Source organism: Lycium ferocissimum, chromosome 7 (genome assembly GCF_029784015.1).
Source record: "Lycium ferocissimum isolate CSIRO_LF1 chromosome 7, AGI_CSIRO_Lferr_CH_V1, whole genome shotgun sequence".
NCBI lineage: Eukaryota > Viridiplantae > Streptophyta > Magnoliopsida > Solanales > Solanaceae > Lycium > Lycium ferocissimum.
This window is the reverse complement of record NC_081348.1, coordinates 21855600-21876608: the sequence shown is the minus strand read 5'-3', so window position 1 is coordinate 21876608 and position 21009 is coordinate 21855600. Positions and strand designations below refer to the sequence as shown.

The 21009-nt window shown below is 33.8% G+C and overlaps 1 protein-coding gene and 1 pseudogene across 1 annotated transcript; both read right to left on the bottom strand.

Annotated features, from left to right (window-relative positions):
• Positions 1 to 3453: 3453 nt before the first annotated feature.
• Positions 3454 to 7204, bottom strand: LOC132062025 (non-specific lipid-transfer protein AP10-like). The gene is made up of 3 exons (XM_059454682.1): positions 6864 to 7204; positions 4099 to 4177; positions 3454 to 3495 (listed from the first exon to the last, which is right to left on the bottom strand). Exons 1-3 carry the CDS (start codon positions 7202 to 7204, stop codon positions 3454 to 3456), a joined length of 462 nt encoding a protein of 153 aa, XP_059310665.1.
• A 254-nt stretch (positions 7205 to 7458) lies between these two features.
• The window catches only part of LOC132063783 (cyclic nucleotide-gated ion channel 1-like), a 58847-nt pseudogene continuing 45296 nt past the window's right edge, over positions 7459 to 21009 (bottom strand).

Genomic DNA, 21009 nt, shown 5'->3' with positions numbered 1-21009 from the left:
TTTAACATTTCGTTGGATAACCAACGAAAGCCCATTTTGGTATAAAAAAAAAGAAGACATACCATTTTTGTCTTCAAGCTCCAAAAACGTGCCATTTTGATGCCGGACTCCAAGTTACTTGGTGCCATGTGCTTAATAAGACCCGACAAAGACATCATGAACCTAGTTTTTTTTCTTCTTTAAACTAATTTAAGTTTTGGACAACTTTGAAGAATGGTAAAAAAAACTTATCGCACATGATATTTACACCAAATTAATATATTCATTATATGTGCTTGCATATAAACTTATATTACTTAACCATGGTCAATTAATATGTTCCTCACATTATTAAATCACTTAATCATGGTTATGGCTTGATGCCCACATTGAGTAGTAGGTAAATTTTTACCTAATACTAATCTTCTAGCCACAAGACAAGTTACGTACAGTCTGCTATATGTGCGTGTTCAGTTTGCTACAAGTCAGGCATACTTGCACTTTTCAACAAGTAATACCTCGTAGGAGTAATTCGATACGACAATAATTCAATGTAATAAAACACATAGTGGGATGAATTTAATGATCATCTTGTCAACGTTATACCCACAAAATGCATGGACAGTTCTCCTTCTCGTTTGTTTTTATCTATCAGGCTTCTTAGTTTCTCTTCATGACATATAGGCGGTTGATATTTGGCACAAATATTTATGTTTAAGTGTCACTTTATCTCTCGTTCTTAAGCCTTTAATCGCCAATTATATGTTGAAATCGTTGTATCTGCGCTTATGTTGGTGTATTGTGTGTAATCAGGTATAACGAGGACAAACGATGGAAAATCGGGCAATTTTGGCCGACTTTGGGACAAATGAAGCTTACACGAGGTAACGAGATAAGATACCTGAAGTTTGGAGCTGATGAAGACACAGGAAGCAAGAATGTGTCAGCCCCGCGTCGCGGGTCCAACGCGGGGTGCCATTCAGGTGTTAGCCCCGTGATAAAAAAACACGGCTGCAGAATATTGACAAATTTGTCTTGAGGCCGCGTCGCGGGCTCAAAGACAATTGATGAATTGAAGACATTTTTTTGCGCGGATTGCCCTTCTTTTGGGGTGGTCTTTAAATTTTGCCCCTCAAATTTGTGGTCTTTAAATTTTGCTCCTCATATTTGTGGTCTTTAAGTTGTGCCTTCGCTTGAAAGGTGGGCGAATACATGATGTTCGGGTTCGAACCCCGCCGCATTAAAAAAAAAAAAAAAATCGCAAGGATCCGATACACCCGGAGTGTATGCCGGATCCGCATAACTAAAAGGCTGCCCCATAAGGCAAAATTTTTCCTAAGACATAGTTTAGTTATGCCTTATTTGAATTTTAGTTAAGGCATAACAAAATTATGCCCCATAAGGCAAGAACTTTTCCTTAAGGCATAGACTTTGCCTTATAAGGCAAAGTTTAAGTTATGCCTTAAGGAAAAGTTCCGCCTTATGGGCATACTTTTAGTTATGTCTTTGGGGCATACTTTTTAGTTAAGGCATAACTAAAAGTTTACCTTGAAAAGTAAAAAAAAAAAATCTATTTATATATATAAGGCAAAGTATGCCCCCTCCGGCAGACTTTTAGTTATAAGTGTACTTTTAGTTAAACATAACTAAAAGTCCGCCGGAGGGGGCATAGCAAAATTTAAACTTTGCCTTATAAGGCAAACTCTTAGTTATGCCTTAAGGAAAACTTACGCCTTATGGGGCATACTTTTTTAGTTATGTTTTATGGGACACACTTTTAGTTAAGGCATTACTAAAAGTTTACCTTGAAAAGTTAAAATATATATATATATATATATATATATATATATATATATATATATATATATATATATATATATATATATATATATACTAAGGCAAAATCGCCCTCCGGCGTACTTTTAGTTATGTTTAAATAAAAGTCCACGCGGGGGCATACTTTTTAATGGGCAAACTTTTATACCGTTGACTCCGATAAACTTGAAGGAATTATCAAAGTTATCACGGACCCTAAGCATACTTATGCCAAGTCCGCCCATAAGGCATAAGTATGCTCGGTCCCAGATAACTTTGGTAATTCCTTCACAAGTGTATCTTGGTGGGGGCATAGCGAATTTTAAACTCTGCCTTGCGAATTTTTTTTTAAAATTTTGACTGTGTGTGGGTTCGAACCTGGAACCTATGGGTTTTAGCCAAAGGGCAAAATTTAAAGATTTCAAATATGAGGGGCAAAATTTAAAGACCACCCCAAAAGAAGGGCAATTCTGCGAATTGCCCAATTGAAGTCACTGAAGACCTCACGTTGGACCCGCGACGTGTGGCCAACGCGGGAAGGCCCAGTTTTGTCCGATTTTAACTAGGATTAGGACCCTTCTATTTGGTTATATTAATAACCCTAAACTATAAATAGATGTTTTACTTGTTATTAATGACATGCTGGGATTATTCTAAGACTTGTAAGCCGTCATCCTACTTTCTCTCTCTAGAACTATTTTATTTTCTTCTTTTCAACCCTAGTTTCTTCATGAATTCTTGTTCTTTATCTAGAATCATGAGTAGCTAAACTTCTTAATTCTGGGGTTGTGGCGAAAGACATGATAGTTGGTTTGACGACAATTTCTATCAATTAAATTTCCCTATTGTGGGTTGCTTATTTATTCTTGTGCTTAGTTGTTTGATTATCTGGCCAATAGTTGAACACCATCTGTGGTGCGTGAATTGGACCTGAGAAAGGGAATTCACGTACGTAATAAGAATTAATAGAGTTTGTTCGATATTATCGTTTCGTTAATGAGGATAGAGATATACCCTTTAGTCTTACTTAGTTGAATACGGAGAATCAAATGCGTTCTTGTTACCTCTGATGACCATTGAGATACATGCGTTATAGTAACATCTACAGGCTTGTGAGTAGTTCGAGAGAATATCATAAAGTTATGATTAACCCAAAGAACTAGTAACCCAGGAAATACGATAGGTAGAATTGTCAGAAGATCAACTGGATTGTTGAAAGCCATGACCCTGGAACTCTCCATTATCTGATAAACCTTACAATCTTTGTCGAATTATTCTCAGTCACAAAAACACCCATCATAAATTGTTTACTTTTCAGTTTTAGTCTAGTCACAACAAACACCTTGATTTTCACTTTCTTGAATAGTTTTATTCGAATTTGAATTAGTTTAACAGTAGAATCTAAGTCTCTGTGGGATCAATATCTGGACTTAAAAGTTCTATATTAATTGTACGACCACGTATACTTGCGTGTGCGTTTGGGAGCAACAGCGGTATACCTAAGATAAATTTCAAACTAAAACCGACAGAAAAAGAAAAAAATTGGCACATATATAAACTAAGAGTCAAGTACATAAAATATCCACATAGAAGAAAGGGATCTCTATTCTTAATTTTTTTATGAGAATGCAGCTCCGTGCATCATTATTTGCCATTTATTTATGCTTTATTTCTTGCATCAAGCGCTACATTCATATTCCCCTGCACCACATATAAAAAAGGAATTAGAATCATTCATGATTCAACGACTATTATATGTCAATATCACACCATATTAAGTATATCTTTGGGCTGACTTAGCCAGAACTACTTTACGAGAAGTTAGTATACAACCATTGAATGAAGAAAATACCTTGTACAATTAGTGTTAGGGCCAACATACGGCAGAGATGAACGCTTAATATGACATAGTTGTGAAGCAAGTGCAGTGGGATCATAATGAATACGTGAAAGTGCGCTCTGTATACACTTGCAAACAGCTGGGCGATTCTTGCTATATTTGATCACATTCACTATGTTGTTCAGTCCTTCGCAGCACGCGTTTGATGGCTTGTCCGATTGATGATGTTTGCCTCTAATGTAAGACAAACAGGGCACTATTCCTTTTGAAACAATCATGAAGGCTCACATTTACAAGAAGGAGGATCTGCTGATGTTGCTAAAACAAGCAAGAGAATGATCACAATATATAGTAGCTAGCCTTGCCATTGTCACTGATAGTGGTTGTGTAGTTTTAATTTATTTGGTGTGAAAAGGGGAAACCTTACTATATTATTTATATTATGTGATCCAAGTGGTTGTTGCCTGAATTTCTTGGGCGGTTAGCACACAAGTATCATGGAATGCTAATAATCCTCCACATTTCAAGGTAATGGATTCAATTCTGTAAAAACAAAAAACAAAAAGAAAAATAATAGAAAAACTAATTGATTATCAACCGGATGCAATTGTTGAATTTTTTTTATTGGCAGAAAGGCATTCAACCAGGCTAAGAATATGCAAAACGTTTTGCTTCCTAGAAACTACATAAAAATCCATGATATACAAAATCTTGCAAAATTTATGGGACTTCAGAGTTCAAATTTGACTAGATTGTGACAACATGTAAACATAGTCAAAATGCCAACTATTGACATTTGACATGCATAGTTCTCTACTTCTCTCTCTCTTTTTCTTTTATAACTGAAAAATCACTCAACTCTTAATATTTCACTTATAAAATCACTCAACCAACTTACGTGATTTTTCCATTAGATTTTGCTGACATTTTTTATTTTTTATTTTAAGCCAGACTTTTAAAAAATAAAAACTACCATTGTAACCATTTATTGACCTGCTCCACTTGTCCCGACCGGCTAAAATTATACGGGTCAAATATATTTAGTGCTTTATACAATCAATACTTGTTCTCAAACTCATTGAATCATGTCACTAATTGATGAAGACTCTCATAGGATATGATAAAGTACTATTATCATGTTCAAATAGTGTTAAGTCCTTTATTTTAATTTAATAATTAATTTATTGCTTATTTAGCCAAGATACCCTAGCCTATATATACCAAGTGATCGATTATTGACAAATAGTTTATTTGAGCAGAAACCATAATCTATTGATAATTGACACGGGCGATTTATGATATACTTATTCATAGTCCATTAGGCTTGTGAAAAAAGTTTGAGGTTTGGGGTTTGAGGTTTTAAATAGTTCATCGGGCTTCTGTTATCGACCAGTCGGCTTTATTTGCTTTGATTTATTATAGATTATTAGACTTTTGTTTTATTTTAGATTATTTGAGTTTATATTTTTTACAGAGTCATTTGTATTTGCATGGTGTTTTTGACAGAAAGTAAAGACAATTAAAAATAATAGCAACATAACTTCTTCATTCACACATAGCAAAACATAAAAAAGCTTTCATCTATGAAAGTCCAAAAGTTTCCAATGCTTTCATAAATGAAAGCTTTGCAAGAAATTACACAATTTTTTTTAGGGGGTAGGAGGAAGGGTGATAAGATCATCAGGCTCTCCCCCAGCCTTTCAAGGATTACACGTAGAAAATGTGCAATCCCGCGGATGTGCATTTTCATCCGCTACCTGTCCTCTCCAAGCCCCCTAAGAGATGCTCCATGTCATGTTTCAAGAGGAGGACTTCGGGGGAAGGGCTTTGATGACGATAATGGTAATGGTGTGGTAGTCTAGCCTAAATGTGGTGGGTCATTATCTTTAAGGACGTTACTCCTCTACTGCTTACCATTGCAAGAAAACACCTCTAAGTGTGAGTGCATTGTAAATCCTCCTTTATCATAGTTTTTGTAAAATGTAACAATTAGAGTTTGTTAAAGTATTTGATGTAGACCAAATGTGCTCACATTTTACAAACTTAAAGGTCCAAAACTACTCAAAAGTATATTTAAGGGATCATTTGAACCTACCCTCAAATATAAAGACCTTTTTGTTAATTTCTCTCACATTTCAGGTAGGATTTTTATCAAATCTGATCAAAATTACTTTTGTCATAACTGAAGGAAAATTAAATAGTTTTTATGTAATAAAAAAAAAAGAATAGTGACTTTTTAGTAATAAACACAGCTGAATGACCCCCAATAAAATTTAGGCATTTTTACTTAGTGTAGCTTCTTCTAAGAGGTAATTATTGATAATAACTACCTTTTAATTTATTTATATTTAGTAGCTACAGTGATTTTGTAAATTACCATTCGAACACAAAATACATAAAGTTATAAAATTTCACCCTGCCCCGCCCAGTTCGAATCCGGCCAACAACATCTCTTTTCTTACATATTTTCCTTGCTTCTTCTCCTTGTATTTGAGTGTATTTCGCCATATGTATTTGGCTCATATTCTATATGTATTTGGCATTTCGTCACATTTGAGTGTATTTCACCATATGTATTTGGCTCATATTTGTATCTACATGTATTTGGCCTGAGTGTATTTCGTCATATGTATTTGGCCTGAGTGTGCTGGGCGGGCAAGGGGAGAGTCTCGCCCAAATACACACGAAATACATAGCTTTTGCTTAAAAGTAAGCTATGAATTGTAATTTGGAAAATGATAGCTACTAATGATAAGATTCTCATAGAAGGTAGTTTTATCAGTAAGTACTCGTTCTCCTTTTCTTGTTATCCCTATTAGGCTTCTTTCCCTTCATGACGATATATTATGCAACCGACGGAAGAAGAAGAAACGACGCATATATATAACAGAGATTCAAGTATATAAATATTCACATAGAAGAAAGTATCTCTACATTATTAATTTCTTCATGATGATGCAGCTTCATACTCATACTCATTATTTGCCATTTACTTTTGTTGTATTTGTTTACATCAACCGCCTACATTATCAAATGCATGTTCTTATTAGCCAATATCTGTTTGCAACATTCAGATTCCCCTGCACCACATGTGAATAAAGAATTAGAATCATTCAACCACGGCAATATGTCAATATCACACTATATTAAGAGTATCTTTGGACCGACTTAATTAGCCCTACACTATTTTACAAGATGTTAGCATACATCCATTAAATGAAAAACATACCTTGGACAAATGCGGATCTTAGGGCCAACGGAAGCCAGAGATGAATGCGTGCACAGTAGTTTAGCTAGTCCGATACGAGTGGGATCATAATGGATACGCGAAAGAGCACTCTCCATACACTTGCAAACAGCTAGTCGATCCTCGTCATTGTTTACCCCACTCTGTATATTGTTCAGTCCTTTGCAGCACGCTGTTGATGGCTTCTCCGATATTGGATGATGTTTCCCTCTAATGTAATACAAACAGGGCACTATCCCTTTTGAAACAATTTTACAAGAAGGTGCTGCTGATGTTGCTAAAACAAGCAAGAGAATGATCATAGCACAGAATAGCCTTGCCATTGTTTCTTTTTCTACTGATAGTGGACTGTATAGTTTTTGTATTTGGTGTGAAAAGGGGAAAACTTAGTAGTACTATTTATATCATGTGAGGCAAGTGGTTGTTGCCTGAATTTCTTGGGCGGTTAGCACACAAGTATCATGGAATGCTTATGATCCTCCACATTTCAAGACTGATTGATTCAATTCTGTCAAAAAAAAAAATGGATTTTCAACTGGATGCAATTGTTGACATTTCTGTTGGGAGAAAGGATTTCAACAAGGCTAAGAATTTGCAAAACATTTTGCTTCTTAGGAAATAAATAAAAATCCATGCTATACAAAATATTGCACAATCTATTGGACTTCAGAGTTCAAATTTGACTAGACTGTGACCACATGTAAAATAGCCAAAATCTATTGAAAGCCATAGTTTAGTAGAATACTACAATTTACAAGGCAGGAGCAGAATGCCCGTTTTATATTCATGTTGGTCGCTGCTATGTTTTTCGTTCTAGCAATAGGCTCCATGCGCGATTCTGGTTCGAAATTCGGTTTTCTGTTCTGGAATGAATCTGTTCTAAAGAAAGACCTGCCTATACTGAAGAGGGACTGGTACATGGTAATGAATTTTGGTATCTAATCTTAAAAATATACAACAGACTCTTCTGTCTGACTGATCGTAAAAACTAACACCAAAACCAAACTGCAACAGCCAGTCATAGAAGAGCCTATTTCCAATATTTCTAGCTTTAGGAGCTAAAATCAGGTTCAGCTGGCTTCTGAAGCAATAAGGGACTTAATCTGGTAGATGATTTGGAACCCCTTGGGTGGTTGCGCCGCAAGGCACGCAACGCGTTGGCAGCAAATCTTGATGCATAAATGGTAGCTCCAAGACTAGGTAAATTTGCTGTCTCATTTGCCAATGCAGCTTGCAGTCTATCTTCTTCCTCTCTCAAAGATTTCTCAAGCTTGTTCCTGCAGTGTCTTCGCCACGCTGCTTGTATAAAGCAGGCTGCCCATGTCCTCCAGCGCTGTGAATAGAACCTAAAACAGCCAACGTATGTTGTAAATTTTAAGCGCCTTCTCCAAAACTGATGTTAGTATAAGACTTGTGTTTTGGAATTGAACAAGGGTTGGTCAATATACCTGAAAGCATGCCGAAGTTGCTTGCTATGAAGTCGTCTAAATTGGGGGGCAACAAACTTGAGATCATCAGCTGCAAGAGCAAAAGCTTCAACATCTGTAACAGCTGTTACTGTTCTAGTTGAGGCGGGAAGAGTCAAGGAAGCACGAGGGTCCAAAGCCCATATAAGAAGCTCTTCTCCACAGAAATCACCAGCGTTGAGAGAGGCAGAGTTGAAGAAACCAGTTCTTCCACCATTGGTGGTCATAGTCAATAAAGTACCTTTCGTGAGAAAAAGCATTTCACTCACTGGATCTCCTTCTCGGATTATGTAGCTATTCTCGGTGAAAAGAGCTGGTTTCAGTCGATCACACAATGCATCCTGTAACTGGTCATTCATTTTCTCAAACATGGGAACCTGCATATAGAAAGATTAAATAGGATCAACAGTTTGAAGAATGCAAGAAAGGGCATGAGGAGAACAAAAACAGGCACTCACTTTAGTGAGCAAAGAGAAACAGATATGGTGCTTTACGTCTCTTCTCAAGTCGTTGGGAAGGTTAGAAATTAGATGATCTTCATCAACACCTCTAGTTTGTTCCCATTTGTACTGCTCATATCTTCGAATGCGTTCTCTCAGGTCGTGAGGAAGCATTCGGTGAGACATCCACTGTTCTACATCCTGCCTTTTCGACATCATCCCCTCTAGTCTAAGTCTAACTGTGATAGACTGCAAATACTCCTGTAGCAAGCAATTAATGAAACATTAGTTGACGTCAATTCTCTCCAATGTAAAAAGGTTTTATCTTTTCTCTAGTTTGGCAAATAGAAACTCACAACTTGATCTTGAAAGTAGAAGGGGTTGAAGCATGGTGGGAATCAGAATGCATTGTCAAATTAATGATATTTATTCATAACTTCCTTGATGGATTAGAAACTAAGAGGAAGAGATTAAAACCCAATGCATATCAATGCCATTAATGTGAATTTTTTTCACTTCAAAACATATTGCGTTAATTCAAGACTTTAAGGTAAGAACTAATAATAAATGCTCCATCAATCCGTACCTGCATGTTGCCTATAAGAAAGGCAAAAAGGATCAGCCCAACAATGCAAATGAAGATGGCAAAGAGGGTCTCCCATACATAATTGCTTGTTTTAAGGTCTTGGCCAAGAGAACTGAAAAACATAAGACAGGAGGATCTTTTTAGCTAAGAGAGAGTTACCAAATGATGAAAAACAAAAAACAGGACCACAGACCTTAAATTTCGCATCCCCCACCAGAAGCAATAGCTGAGTTTGGACCAGAAACTTCTTTTTCCTACAACTCGAGACTGAAGAGCATCAAGAAATATCCCAAAATCAAAGTCACCCTCTTGTATATCTTCCGGTTTCAGGAGAGGACAAGAAGAATTTAGAAATTGAGCGTTTCCATTCCCTTGTTTCACACAACATAAGTGGTCTAACACACAGTTTTTAATATCCTTACATGCTTCCCTCCAGCAGTTATCTAGTCGAAACACTGTGATCAAATACCATAAGGCTCCAACTACCTGCTGTCAGACACTTGTCCATATCATTATACATGTGAAGATAAAAAATAACACATCTATGCATAGACAAAACAACAGTCATCTCCTGTTTAATTAGGAATCAGTGTCTTACTGGAATCTAACGTGCAAGTATAATTATCAAGAAGTAATTCAGCTATTAATTACTAAAAAAAAATAAAAAAAAAAGGGCAGCCCGGTGCACTAAGCTCCCGCTATGCGCGTGGTCCGGGGAAGGGCACCACATAACGCAGCCTTACCTTGCATTCAGATATTAAGTACTATAGTAAATAATTTATCTATTAATTACTATTATAAAAAAATTATCTCACAAGGATGATTGATTTTTGCAGAAGACAGGTAATAAAGGTTTACATATTACTCCCTCCGTCCCAATTATGGCAGGTAAGAAAGGTTTACAAATTGTCCTTACTTTAGTGCCTACTTTTGTTGACTTTTCTTCACATTAAGTACATCTTTTAAAGCAAGTGGGACCCAACAAGGATAAAATAGAGATGGTGTCATACGAAAGATGAGTGATCTAGGGATTGATTGATAATAAATTATAGCACAATTAATATACGATGAGTGATCTATACATTACTGGCGATCATGAACAGGAATAAATTGAGAGCAGCTCCAGCCCATGCCGTTTCAGTAAAAAAGCCTGTTGTTCTTGTTACTTCCTTATATAATGGGTATATCCTAATGATTCTCGGAATATATTGTACGAAAATAACAATCACCAACTGTTTTTTCATCTCCAGAGATATGGGGCGATTCATGTTCGGAGCAGTGATAAATAGCACCATCTGTACCAACAGATGGCTAACATGTTAATATAAATATATAACTGAATTCAACTGAATGTCTGTGGAATTAAACACAAACCTGTGGGAGTGGAAGAACAGCTAGAATGTCAATGAGGAAATAAGGGAGCAAGTATCGCTTGGCTATACGGAAAGCATCCTCAATCAACTCATCCCCACTAAATACTCGAGAAGAAGGAGCAATAAAACCAGTGCGAAATTGCAAGATGATATGATATATATAGCAAAGATCGGTGACTGATCGTAGAACAGAAATAGGGATCTTTAATGAGCTGTCCAAATCAAGGCACTTCCTCTTGTTATCAACGACAGGAATGTAGAAAAACAATGGATCAATGGCCACTGAAATTATACAAGCCAAGACAAATATTTTGTTCCAGAACTGCAGAAATGATTCCTGAGGATCAAGAATTTTCTTTCTTGTTGATACTTCTTTTGGCCTGTCACTTAGAGAAGGTCATACATATATATTAGCAGAGGCGGCACCAGAATTTGTAGTTTATGGTTCAGAATTTTAGTCCTTTTAAATTAGTGGGTTTTAAATATATTTATGTAAATGATTAACACATGTTATGGGTTCTTGAGAATTCTTAAACAACCTCCCTACCTAACATCTAAGTTGGTTAAATGAATAATTTGTATGTTGTTGTTTGTACATATTAAATGAATTTGTTAAAACAAATAAAGAGTTTAAACCAAAGTTACTCGATCGGTCGAACCATTATGGAAAAATTAAAGAATACTGCAAGACAGAAATACAAAAAGGGTACTATGCAAAATTATTTGAGAGTTTGGCAAAATAAAGCAGATAGCAAAGCAATATCAGAAGTAAGTAAGATATCTACATTCTACAATTGCTAGTTAAATTCAAGACGTACGGTGGTCACAATTTCATGGAACTAATTACCTTAAGTAATTTTCTTGATAGAGAGCCGTCATTTTCAGCTAATTAATTCTCTGTTGCAGAAAGAGAATGTCAAACAAGAACAACTTCCCTTTCCACTATACCCCTCTACTAGCAAGAAATTGTTGCCCAGATACACTTCCAACTGAAAGTATTAAGACTTAAATAACTGAACTTCATCAAGAACAAAAACAGAAAGCCGCAAAAAAGTGGTGGGTCATGGTTTTCTTGAAAAGTGACTTCTAGTCCACGTCTTAGAAGTTTCTCGGGAAATTAAACAAAAAGTATCAAAAAAGAGGTGTGAAAAAGACAGATCAATTTATTTATCTGGTTTTGACTTAACTTGAAATTTTTTTTTTTTTAAAAAAAAAAAAGTAAATAAGACTTTTGAATCTTATGCTGTTAAATTAAAGATACATAAAATGTACCAAAATACCCTTCAATTTTGTGATTTTAAATATGTCACGTGAAAAGTTTAAATTGAAGAGTTGTCAAAAAAATTCTTTTTAAAATGGACTAAAAAAGTAAGACAAATGAATTGAAAAAGAGGGTGTAAATATGTTTTCTTAATGAGGGAGCTTCCATGTTGATGCAGTAGTCTATTCGAGCGATCTAATTGATTGCAACCCCTTTTATTTGGTACAATACAGTCAAAAGAGAAATTAAGGAAGACTTGTTCATCATAACACTCGACGTCAACAGCTAAATTCCACATAGATACGTGGCGTACCCACCAAGGGTCCAAAGGATTCAAATGAACCCACTTCGTCGAAAGTTCTTAGTATTTTATATAGGTTAAATTTTGTTACGTAGCTATAGAAGTTAATTGAATCCACTTTGAAACAAGATGATCCTGCGGGGAATATGATCTAGTGGGTTCAATTTACAGAGAAAATCACTGAGTTCGAAACAAGGTTGCGTAGCTCCTCTCAATGTCTTTTGCATTCTTTTTTGTTCTGTCACCGTATGTACTGCACAAGTTCATGTGCTAAGTCCTAATCAACAGCACTCTCTCCGTCCCAATTTATATGATGTAGTTTGAATGGGTACGGAGTTTTAGAAATAAAGAAAGACTTTTGAATCTTGTGATTTAAAACAAGTTAAAGATATTTGTGTGATTATAGATCATCTCGTTAAGCATAAAAGGTAAAGTTTCCAAATAAGAAAATGTGTCATTCTTTTTGAGTATGAGGGAAAAGTAGTTTATTCTTCTTCTTCTTCTTCCTTAAAAAGAAAATTATGATGAGCTAGTGCAATCATTGAACTTATTTACTATAATTTATCAGTTCATCTTAAATTAGTTTATGCTAAATTGTTTATTTGTTACATTAAAATTATTAATTTACTTTACAAGCTTTCTTCCTGATAGTTTATATAATTAGTTTAGTTTAAGTTATAACTCTTTATAGTTTGTTGTCTTTTGTTGGTACATTGACAACTTCATTATTTAGTTTATCAATAAAAATGAGATTTTAGATTTAGTTAATTTCTTAGAGTCTGATAAATTTCGGTTAATATATTTTTTGGTTAATGTTTAACAATTTGTAGACTTCGTTGAAATAATTTGTTAAATTAAATAGATAAATGTCTAACATTTTTAGTTTAAAAAATTGGTTTTTCTTAAACGTTTTAAATTAGGGAGAATAACCTATATATACATAAGAATAGGGTATATTTACAAAATATGACGATACTTTTCAGTTTACAAAATATACCAACAGATTTCTTACAACACATATATGAAATTTTTTGTGTATGAAATGTGTATATCTCGGTCAGAGCTTAAAATTTTCGCTCAGAATTTTGTGTATGAAATATGTATATCTCGCTCAAGGCTTAAAAATTTCGCTCAAATTTTTGTGTATGAAAACTGCATGAAATATGTATATCTCGCTCAAGGCTTAGAATGCTCACATTTTTCGTGTATTAAAACTGTATAAAAACGGTATGAAATATGCATATAACCGTATAAATTTTGTATAAAGTTCATGTTAGTTTTTTGGAAATTTAATACAACTACAACACCATTATATATAATTCGGATACAAATTTAATATAATTTTGAATCTCGCTTCGAAATTCGGATGAAATATAAAACAACTACAACAATTTGTATACAATTTTCATACAATATTTAATACAAAATTTATTGAATATAAAATTCAAAATATTCAAAATTTCCAGCAACAAGAGATAAAAAGCTTAAGTTCTATGCTTCCTAGTTGTTATACAAGAGCTAAATCAAAAGCCTAATGAACATTACGCTAGATCAAGGGTCCATGAAATCACTGAGGGTGTCGCTTTGGTCTGAACTACTTGCAGTACCACAACTCTAACCATACCGGCTTATGGTTAAGATCGCAGCAAACAGCAGGAGATAAAAAACTTGTCGACAAGTATGCTTTGTTGATGAAGAAGAGAAAGAGATTGAGAATCGCCTCGTTGAAAAGTTGGGGCAGTGTCGGAAAGCATGGATGAAACAGAGCATCGACAAGCGATTTTTTCTTCCAGATCTGGACAGATTGTGATAGAGAAGGAGAAGGCAAGGGTCGGTTGATTTTTTTTTTTCTCCAGATCTAGATAGATTGTGATAGAAAAGGGAAGGGAAGGGTGGCCATTTTTTTTTTTTAAATCCGATATGTTGTGTAATTAAATTGGTATATTTTGTAAATAAGAAAAAGTATCCTTATATTTTGTAATATAAAGTCTTAAGTAGTATTATTAGGTCATTTTCCATTTAAATTATCCACCTGAATTTTGAAAAAACAAAAGAACAAGAAATATAGACCTCAACTTTTTTAGATTGTTCATTTTGTGGTAACATTATGCCACCTCCAAATTGTAAACTTCGTTGAAATAGCGTTGTTAAATTAAATAGATAAACTGTGAATATTTTTAGTTTAAAAAATTGGTCTTTGTTAGTTTGTTAAGCGTTTTAAAAAAAATTCCCCCTATTTTTTGAGAAAACAAAGTAAAAAGGAATGTTCACCTCTACTTTTTTAGATTGCTCATTTTGTGGTAGCATTATGACCCCTGTATGCCCCCCCTTCACCCCCCCCCCCCCCCCCCCGGCCACCCTTAAAAGAAAAGTTCATTTGTTGAATCTCACTTGCTGGTATCACTCTTATGTCGGTTAATGCCATTTTTTATTGAAGTCACTTATGTAAAACTCTGAGTCTGCCATTGTATGTTAGCTATAGAGATTTAGTGGGATAGTTGTGATTGAAGTACCCGAGCAGTTGTCCAGGACTCGAGCGTTCACTTTGGTAATACATATAATCGTTTATTTATAAATTAAAAAAAAATAGCAAAAAAAAAGTGTGTCACCGGTTTGGATTTCGGGTCAGGTTGGATCAGATCTTTTTAATTGAGTTTTTATTTATCGGATAGATTAAAAAAAAGAGTAAAAATATATTAATCATGACATTTGAATTAGTGAAGCGATTTTTTATGTATTTTAGAAAAATATAGGGAATCCAATTTACGACATTATTGTGATTATTCATTATGATATATTGCCCTCTAGTGCAGATTTAGTCATATGTTTCAGGTAAATTAATCAAATTAGGTGGTTTTTCTAGTTTTTAGAAATTGATAAATCTTATTTCATGTTTTTTTTTATAGAAAAAGTACATTCAAACAACCAAATATTATTTGCAAAAAGAATAACTAAGTACAACTCATCTTCAACTCCAACTTCAAAAATTCCTAATAAAGTGAAAAATATCTGGTTTCCATGGTAAAACGCCTGCTTAGCATATCGGGTGGCCGAACATGGGAAAAGCCTATGTTGCTCGGACTCTCCAAAAATGTTACCGCACCCGCGTCGGATTCTCCAAAAATGCCATACTTTTGGAGAACCCACACACACCCGTCGACATTTCTGAAGAGTCCGAGCAACATAGGGAAAAACAATATAAGATGAATAATCTATCCCGAAAATTACTCGATAAGAATGATTTCTTCCAATATTCTGTCTCTCTGTCTTAGCTAGCAACTTAATAAATCCATGGAGTTATAAATCTTAGATATGGTAACATCTCTCTGTTGGAAAACTTTATACAATTCATATAGAATTGCAAGTAAATTATTAAACGGAGATATAAATCTAGAAGATTAGTTAGGGCACTTACCTTAATCCATTGTAAATCAAAAGAAGGAAGTCGTGCTCTTTTAAGCCTTGTTACGTTCTTTATGATAATTCTCTTAACAGGGCAGAGAGGAAAAGAATCAGTAACAGACTTAGGGACCACAACCAATATATATATAGTAATGGTGAGCACTTTTCAAGAGATCGTAACCTTTCGAAGTGGTGTATTTCTTACATTATGAACCCATCAATTATAACTAAAAAGGTAATTATGTTTCTACGATTATAAAATCCATATCTTATAACATAAGATTTATATATAGCTCATAAAATAACACTTTATTAGATCAGAAAAATGGGCGTCTTTAATTGATAGTATATCTATGTGCAATTATATTAAATATGTGAGTCCACTAAATAGAGAATTTCTAACAATCTCCCACTTGAACCACATATATTTCTGAAAAATTATACATAACGAAAACTTTATAGTGTGCACAATTTGCTATCTCTAAGCAATCTAGTCCATTAATCGTACTAATATGGGATCAAAGCGGTTTTCGTAACATATATTCGTCACTAAACCCATCAATGGTCACAATATTAGCAAAATCAATGACATAGATCAAGTACGGATGTGTAGCATGGAAATTACATGTAAATTTGATCTCAGTCATGTCTATTTCCAAGCGTCCTATTTTATGACTTTAAATAGCCTAAAATCACTTTCTGACACTATGCAAAATCGTAGTAGAAAGTCCATAACTTTTTTTCAGAATTATCAATAAACGTATGAACATAAAATTCTTAAAATTTTAATCTGTACAGAAAATATAATTAAACACGTTAAAAGCATAAATAAAAACAACAAACTCCCACTGAAGTGGCTCATCATAGAGTCCAATGACATCCATATAATCTACGGGTTCATAGAAAAAAACTTATTGTTGCAACCTTTCATGAGCGGATCCACAATAATGGAGTCTGTACTAATATGCTATATTGACACAAGAAGACTCTGAACTTTTTCCTTCACACAATTAGAAATTTAATGCGTATATGTTTTAGTTTCGACGAACTTCGGATATACATATTTCAAACACATATATATCCTAAAAGGGCTCGTCTCTAGATACCTAACACAACATTATTATTTATTCTTTGGACATAAATGATAATTTGTAAGTGGTACTCTTATAAATAGTTCATAAATAACTACCCTAGTAATATGTCTTTCTTTGGACCGACACATTACCAAAGATGATCTATACTATATTAAAAGTATGAAACCCCTAACTTAAAAGATAAATTACTTAAATGCCCTTTTTAAAACTTATTTACTTATTATTTTTATTTTATTTTTAAAAATACAGCAGAACAACAACCAACCACGCTTCCGTTCGAACGGGTGTTTTCTTCCAATTCTTAATACCTATGTTAATATTTGATTTTTTGCTTATTTTTGTGTCTCAATGTAATAAGTATATATGTATTTTATTCAAATCATTTTTCATGTTGATAAAATGATAATAATGTAGTTAAATAATAAATTCTTCAGTTTTCATTGCCATACATAGACCATGTAGTATTTATTTCTTTTCATGCATCTAAGTGGTTAAAAACACTGGTGTGGGCGTAAGATTGTTAGTTTTAATCTTGATTTTTTGGAGTCAAGTTCATAGGATAGTTGTCATGATTTTTTTATGATAATCTGCATGCAAGACTATTGATAGAATATGTGTCATGATTTTTCATGATAACTTATATGTAAGACTCTTCAGTGCATGCAGTAAGATTGATAATTTCTAAGTCGAAGAAATCTATGTGTCACATGCATTTAGGGATCATTCCACCAGAATTGAAAATCACAAAGATGCAGGCAACCATGGACTTTATGGAGGCTGAAGCTGAGGTATTTTTACTCTTCCTTTCCATATTTTTTTCTTCATGAAATCTTGGCTTGATACTTACTTTTTATGATTTTTTGAAGGCGGAGGAGTTTCCAATTGAAGATGTAGAACTCTCAGACTGCCATCTTTACAACGTTGATGGGTATGATGTGGCAATGCGACCACTAACTATTTTGGTGTAGAACAAGCCAAAACTTCATTTCTAAACCCTTGGCTGATAATTTAGGGTGCGAAACAACTGATCTCAACCAACGTTTGGTTGTTCGGACGACACCGGCGGGGATGTGGAGATTATCTCAAAAGCTTGCCGCAACAGTCCGTTCCATTTGCAAGGCTCTTTCTTCACTGCATTTTCCATGTCATACTGTTGAGACGTGGGGACATCGATGTAAGACTGTTAGTTGTAATCCTGATTTTTTGGAGTCAAGTTGATAGAATATTTGTCATGATTATTTATGATAACTTGTATGCAAGATTGTTGACTTAATATTTGTCATAATTTTTTATGATAACTTATATGCAAGACTATTTAGTGCATACTTTAAGAGTGAAATTGTTTTTAGTCGAAGAGTTACCATGTGTAACATGCATTTTGGGATCATTTCAGCATAATTACTTCTATGAGGTTAGAGTTGCTTTCTTTTTTCATTTTCTATGGTCTAAATGAGATTTGAGAGTTAGCACAGTAACATTAAGTTGGTCTAAATGAGATTTGAGAGTTAGCACAGTAACATTAAGTCTCAAATAAGACGAATATGTTAAACACATCTCAGAGGTAAGATAAGAAATATTCTTAAAAAGCTACAGAGTAAACATCTTTGAATAATGTTATGTTACAAGTGAGTTTCTAAATTATTTCTCTTCATTAACTTCACACTCCTTCTAAGACAGACTCAAGGATGTAATTGATGTTTCCGTTTGTAAATGTGATTTTTGAAAAATATTTCACTATCACGTTATTTCATTTGTCAAAGTTAACACAATGTATTTATGCAGGAAGTTTTTTCTTTTTTAATATATCACCTTAATGTGTTTGTCCACTAAGATATCAGGTTCTGATTTGGGAAACTTCAGTTTCTTAAAAACAAGGCAGAAACTTTGAGAAGTGAACATTTGCAACCATAATTGATGTTATTCATCTTCATATTTAAAATGTACATATTGTAAAATAGAGTAAACAATCAAGCTCAATATTTAATATATTTGAACTGTTGTCATTCGAGCATTATTACTTTGTCGCATTGAGCTTCGCATTGATTATTCACACACATTTGTGCTATATTCTTTATGTGTAATTATTTTATTCAAATCTTCTATTTTAGTACTATCGATATTATTTTACAAAATCATGTACTACATGATTGGCATACACGTGCAACACACGTGACGAGAAACTAGTATTACTAAATGTATCACATATTCATGACTATCCTTAATCTGGCCAAAATAATTTTCCTTTGGGATAATTATTTCGCATAGACAAAGCATGCTTAATGTTCAAAATAAATAAATTTTATCTAATAGAGGTTACTTTGGCAACATATTAGACTAACCTATTCCATTTGAAACAAGAAGCACAAATGGTATAACTCCATTCCCAGTACAAATAACTATTTCTTTTATGCACATCGGAAAAATAGCAAAACAAGACATCCCCAAGATGCAACTGGGAAAATGCAGATCGATATTCGCTTTATGCAAGACTTCTTTAGAAAATTTGAAAAGTACATTAAAAATCTACATAAAGTTATGCAGAATAATGTTGCCAAATAATTCAAAGTTACTTTTGTGCCAAAGACAATTAAACTTGACACTAGTAAATTCCAACATCACCTTTGGGTAGAAGTTTGCAAAGCGAATGCAACTGACTAACTATAGAACTAAAACTATTTAACTACAAAAACCCTTCGAACTTTACTGTACCTTTGGACAACGGGAAAAGTACGTTCTTAATATTTAAATGTCTCATTCTACACCAATCAATTCTCCATATTAACCGTACCTTTGGGCGACCTGCTAAGTTTCTACTGAATTGATTGCAATATTAATACGATACCTTTATAAGGTTGGCACATCTTGACTATCAAATTTACTTTGGCCACTCTCAAATTTGTAGATATTGTGTAATCTCATAGTCTATATTAAATTTTCTAAATCTAATACCTTATAATTTTAGGATGCGTTAGCCATCCTAAGAAAATTTCAAAACTTTACTCCTTTAGTTCAATGTCATTCTAAATGAAATTCATCACAATCTAATACCTTATGGTTTTGGAATCCGTTGGGAAATACCTAAACCTTAGATTTAATGTTTTTTTTTTTGACATTGACACATCAAGTTTTAATGTCATATTCCATATGAAATCTTCCAAACTTAGTATTTTATGGTCTTAGAGTGCTTTGGCTAATCCGGAAACCTCATTAAATCTGGAAAAATTGACACTAAATTTACCTTAATATATTTTGGTTTGCCCTTTAAAATATTAATCTCAAAGAAACCGTCAAATAAAGATTAATAAGTTAACCAAAAATAACACTTTAAAATTGCATAAATTTAAAACAAATATGCAGAACTGGATATGCTTAAATGAGGACCAAATTGCATCTTAGTGATTAGCCAAATAAAGTTAGTCAAGACGTTAATTTCAAAAAAGAAAAAGTACATCCATAACCTCGGATACTTGGAGAATTAAATTCCTTAAGGACACAGTGTGAATTCAGTGAGCTTGAATTTCTTCATCGTTATTTCCGCTTCTTCTCCATTTCTGAACTTAGTTTTTGTTTCTAGAATATATTTTCGAATACAGAAAAATCAACAAGCTTAAGGAACTTTAACCTTTATATATTCTGTATTCTGTTAATCTACTAGAAACACTCTTTTGATGGGAAAAAAAAAGTTACTCCTGTATACAGAAATAAAAGTACTCTTTTCAGAAAAGAAAAAAAAAATAACTCCTGTTAGATTTGACATTTCTGTATAGTAACACATCATATACAAGCAATTTTTTTTTTTTTTTAAGAAAGGACAAGAGTAAAGATTGGGATTAAGTTTCATACCATCTTTATATATACACATCCAGTTGGCATTAATTACATATCACTTTCTCCCCCTTTTTTCCTAATTTTTTTTTAAATATCACGTCTAATGATCTTACAAGACCGTGCTCTGACACCACTTGGTAGAAAACTTTATACAGTTCATACAAGATCGCAAGTAAATCATTAGACAGAGATATAAATCTAGAAGATTAGTAAGGGCACTTACCTTGATCCATTGTAAATCAAAAGAAGGAAGTCATGCTCTTCTAAGTCTTGTTACGTTTTTTATGATAATTCTCTTAATAGGGCAGAGAGGAAAAGAATCAGTAACAGGCGTAGGAACCCTAACCAATATATAATAGTAAGACGTCTCTTCAAAA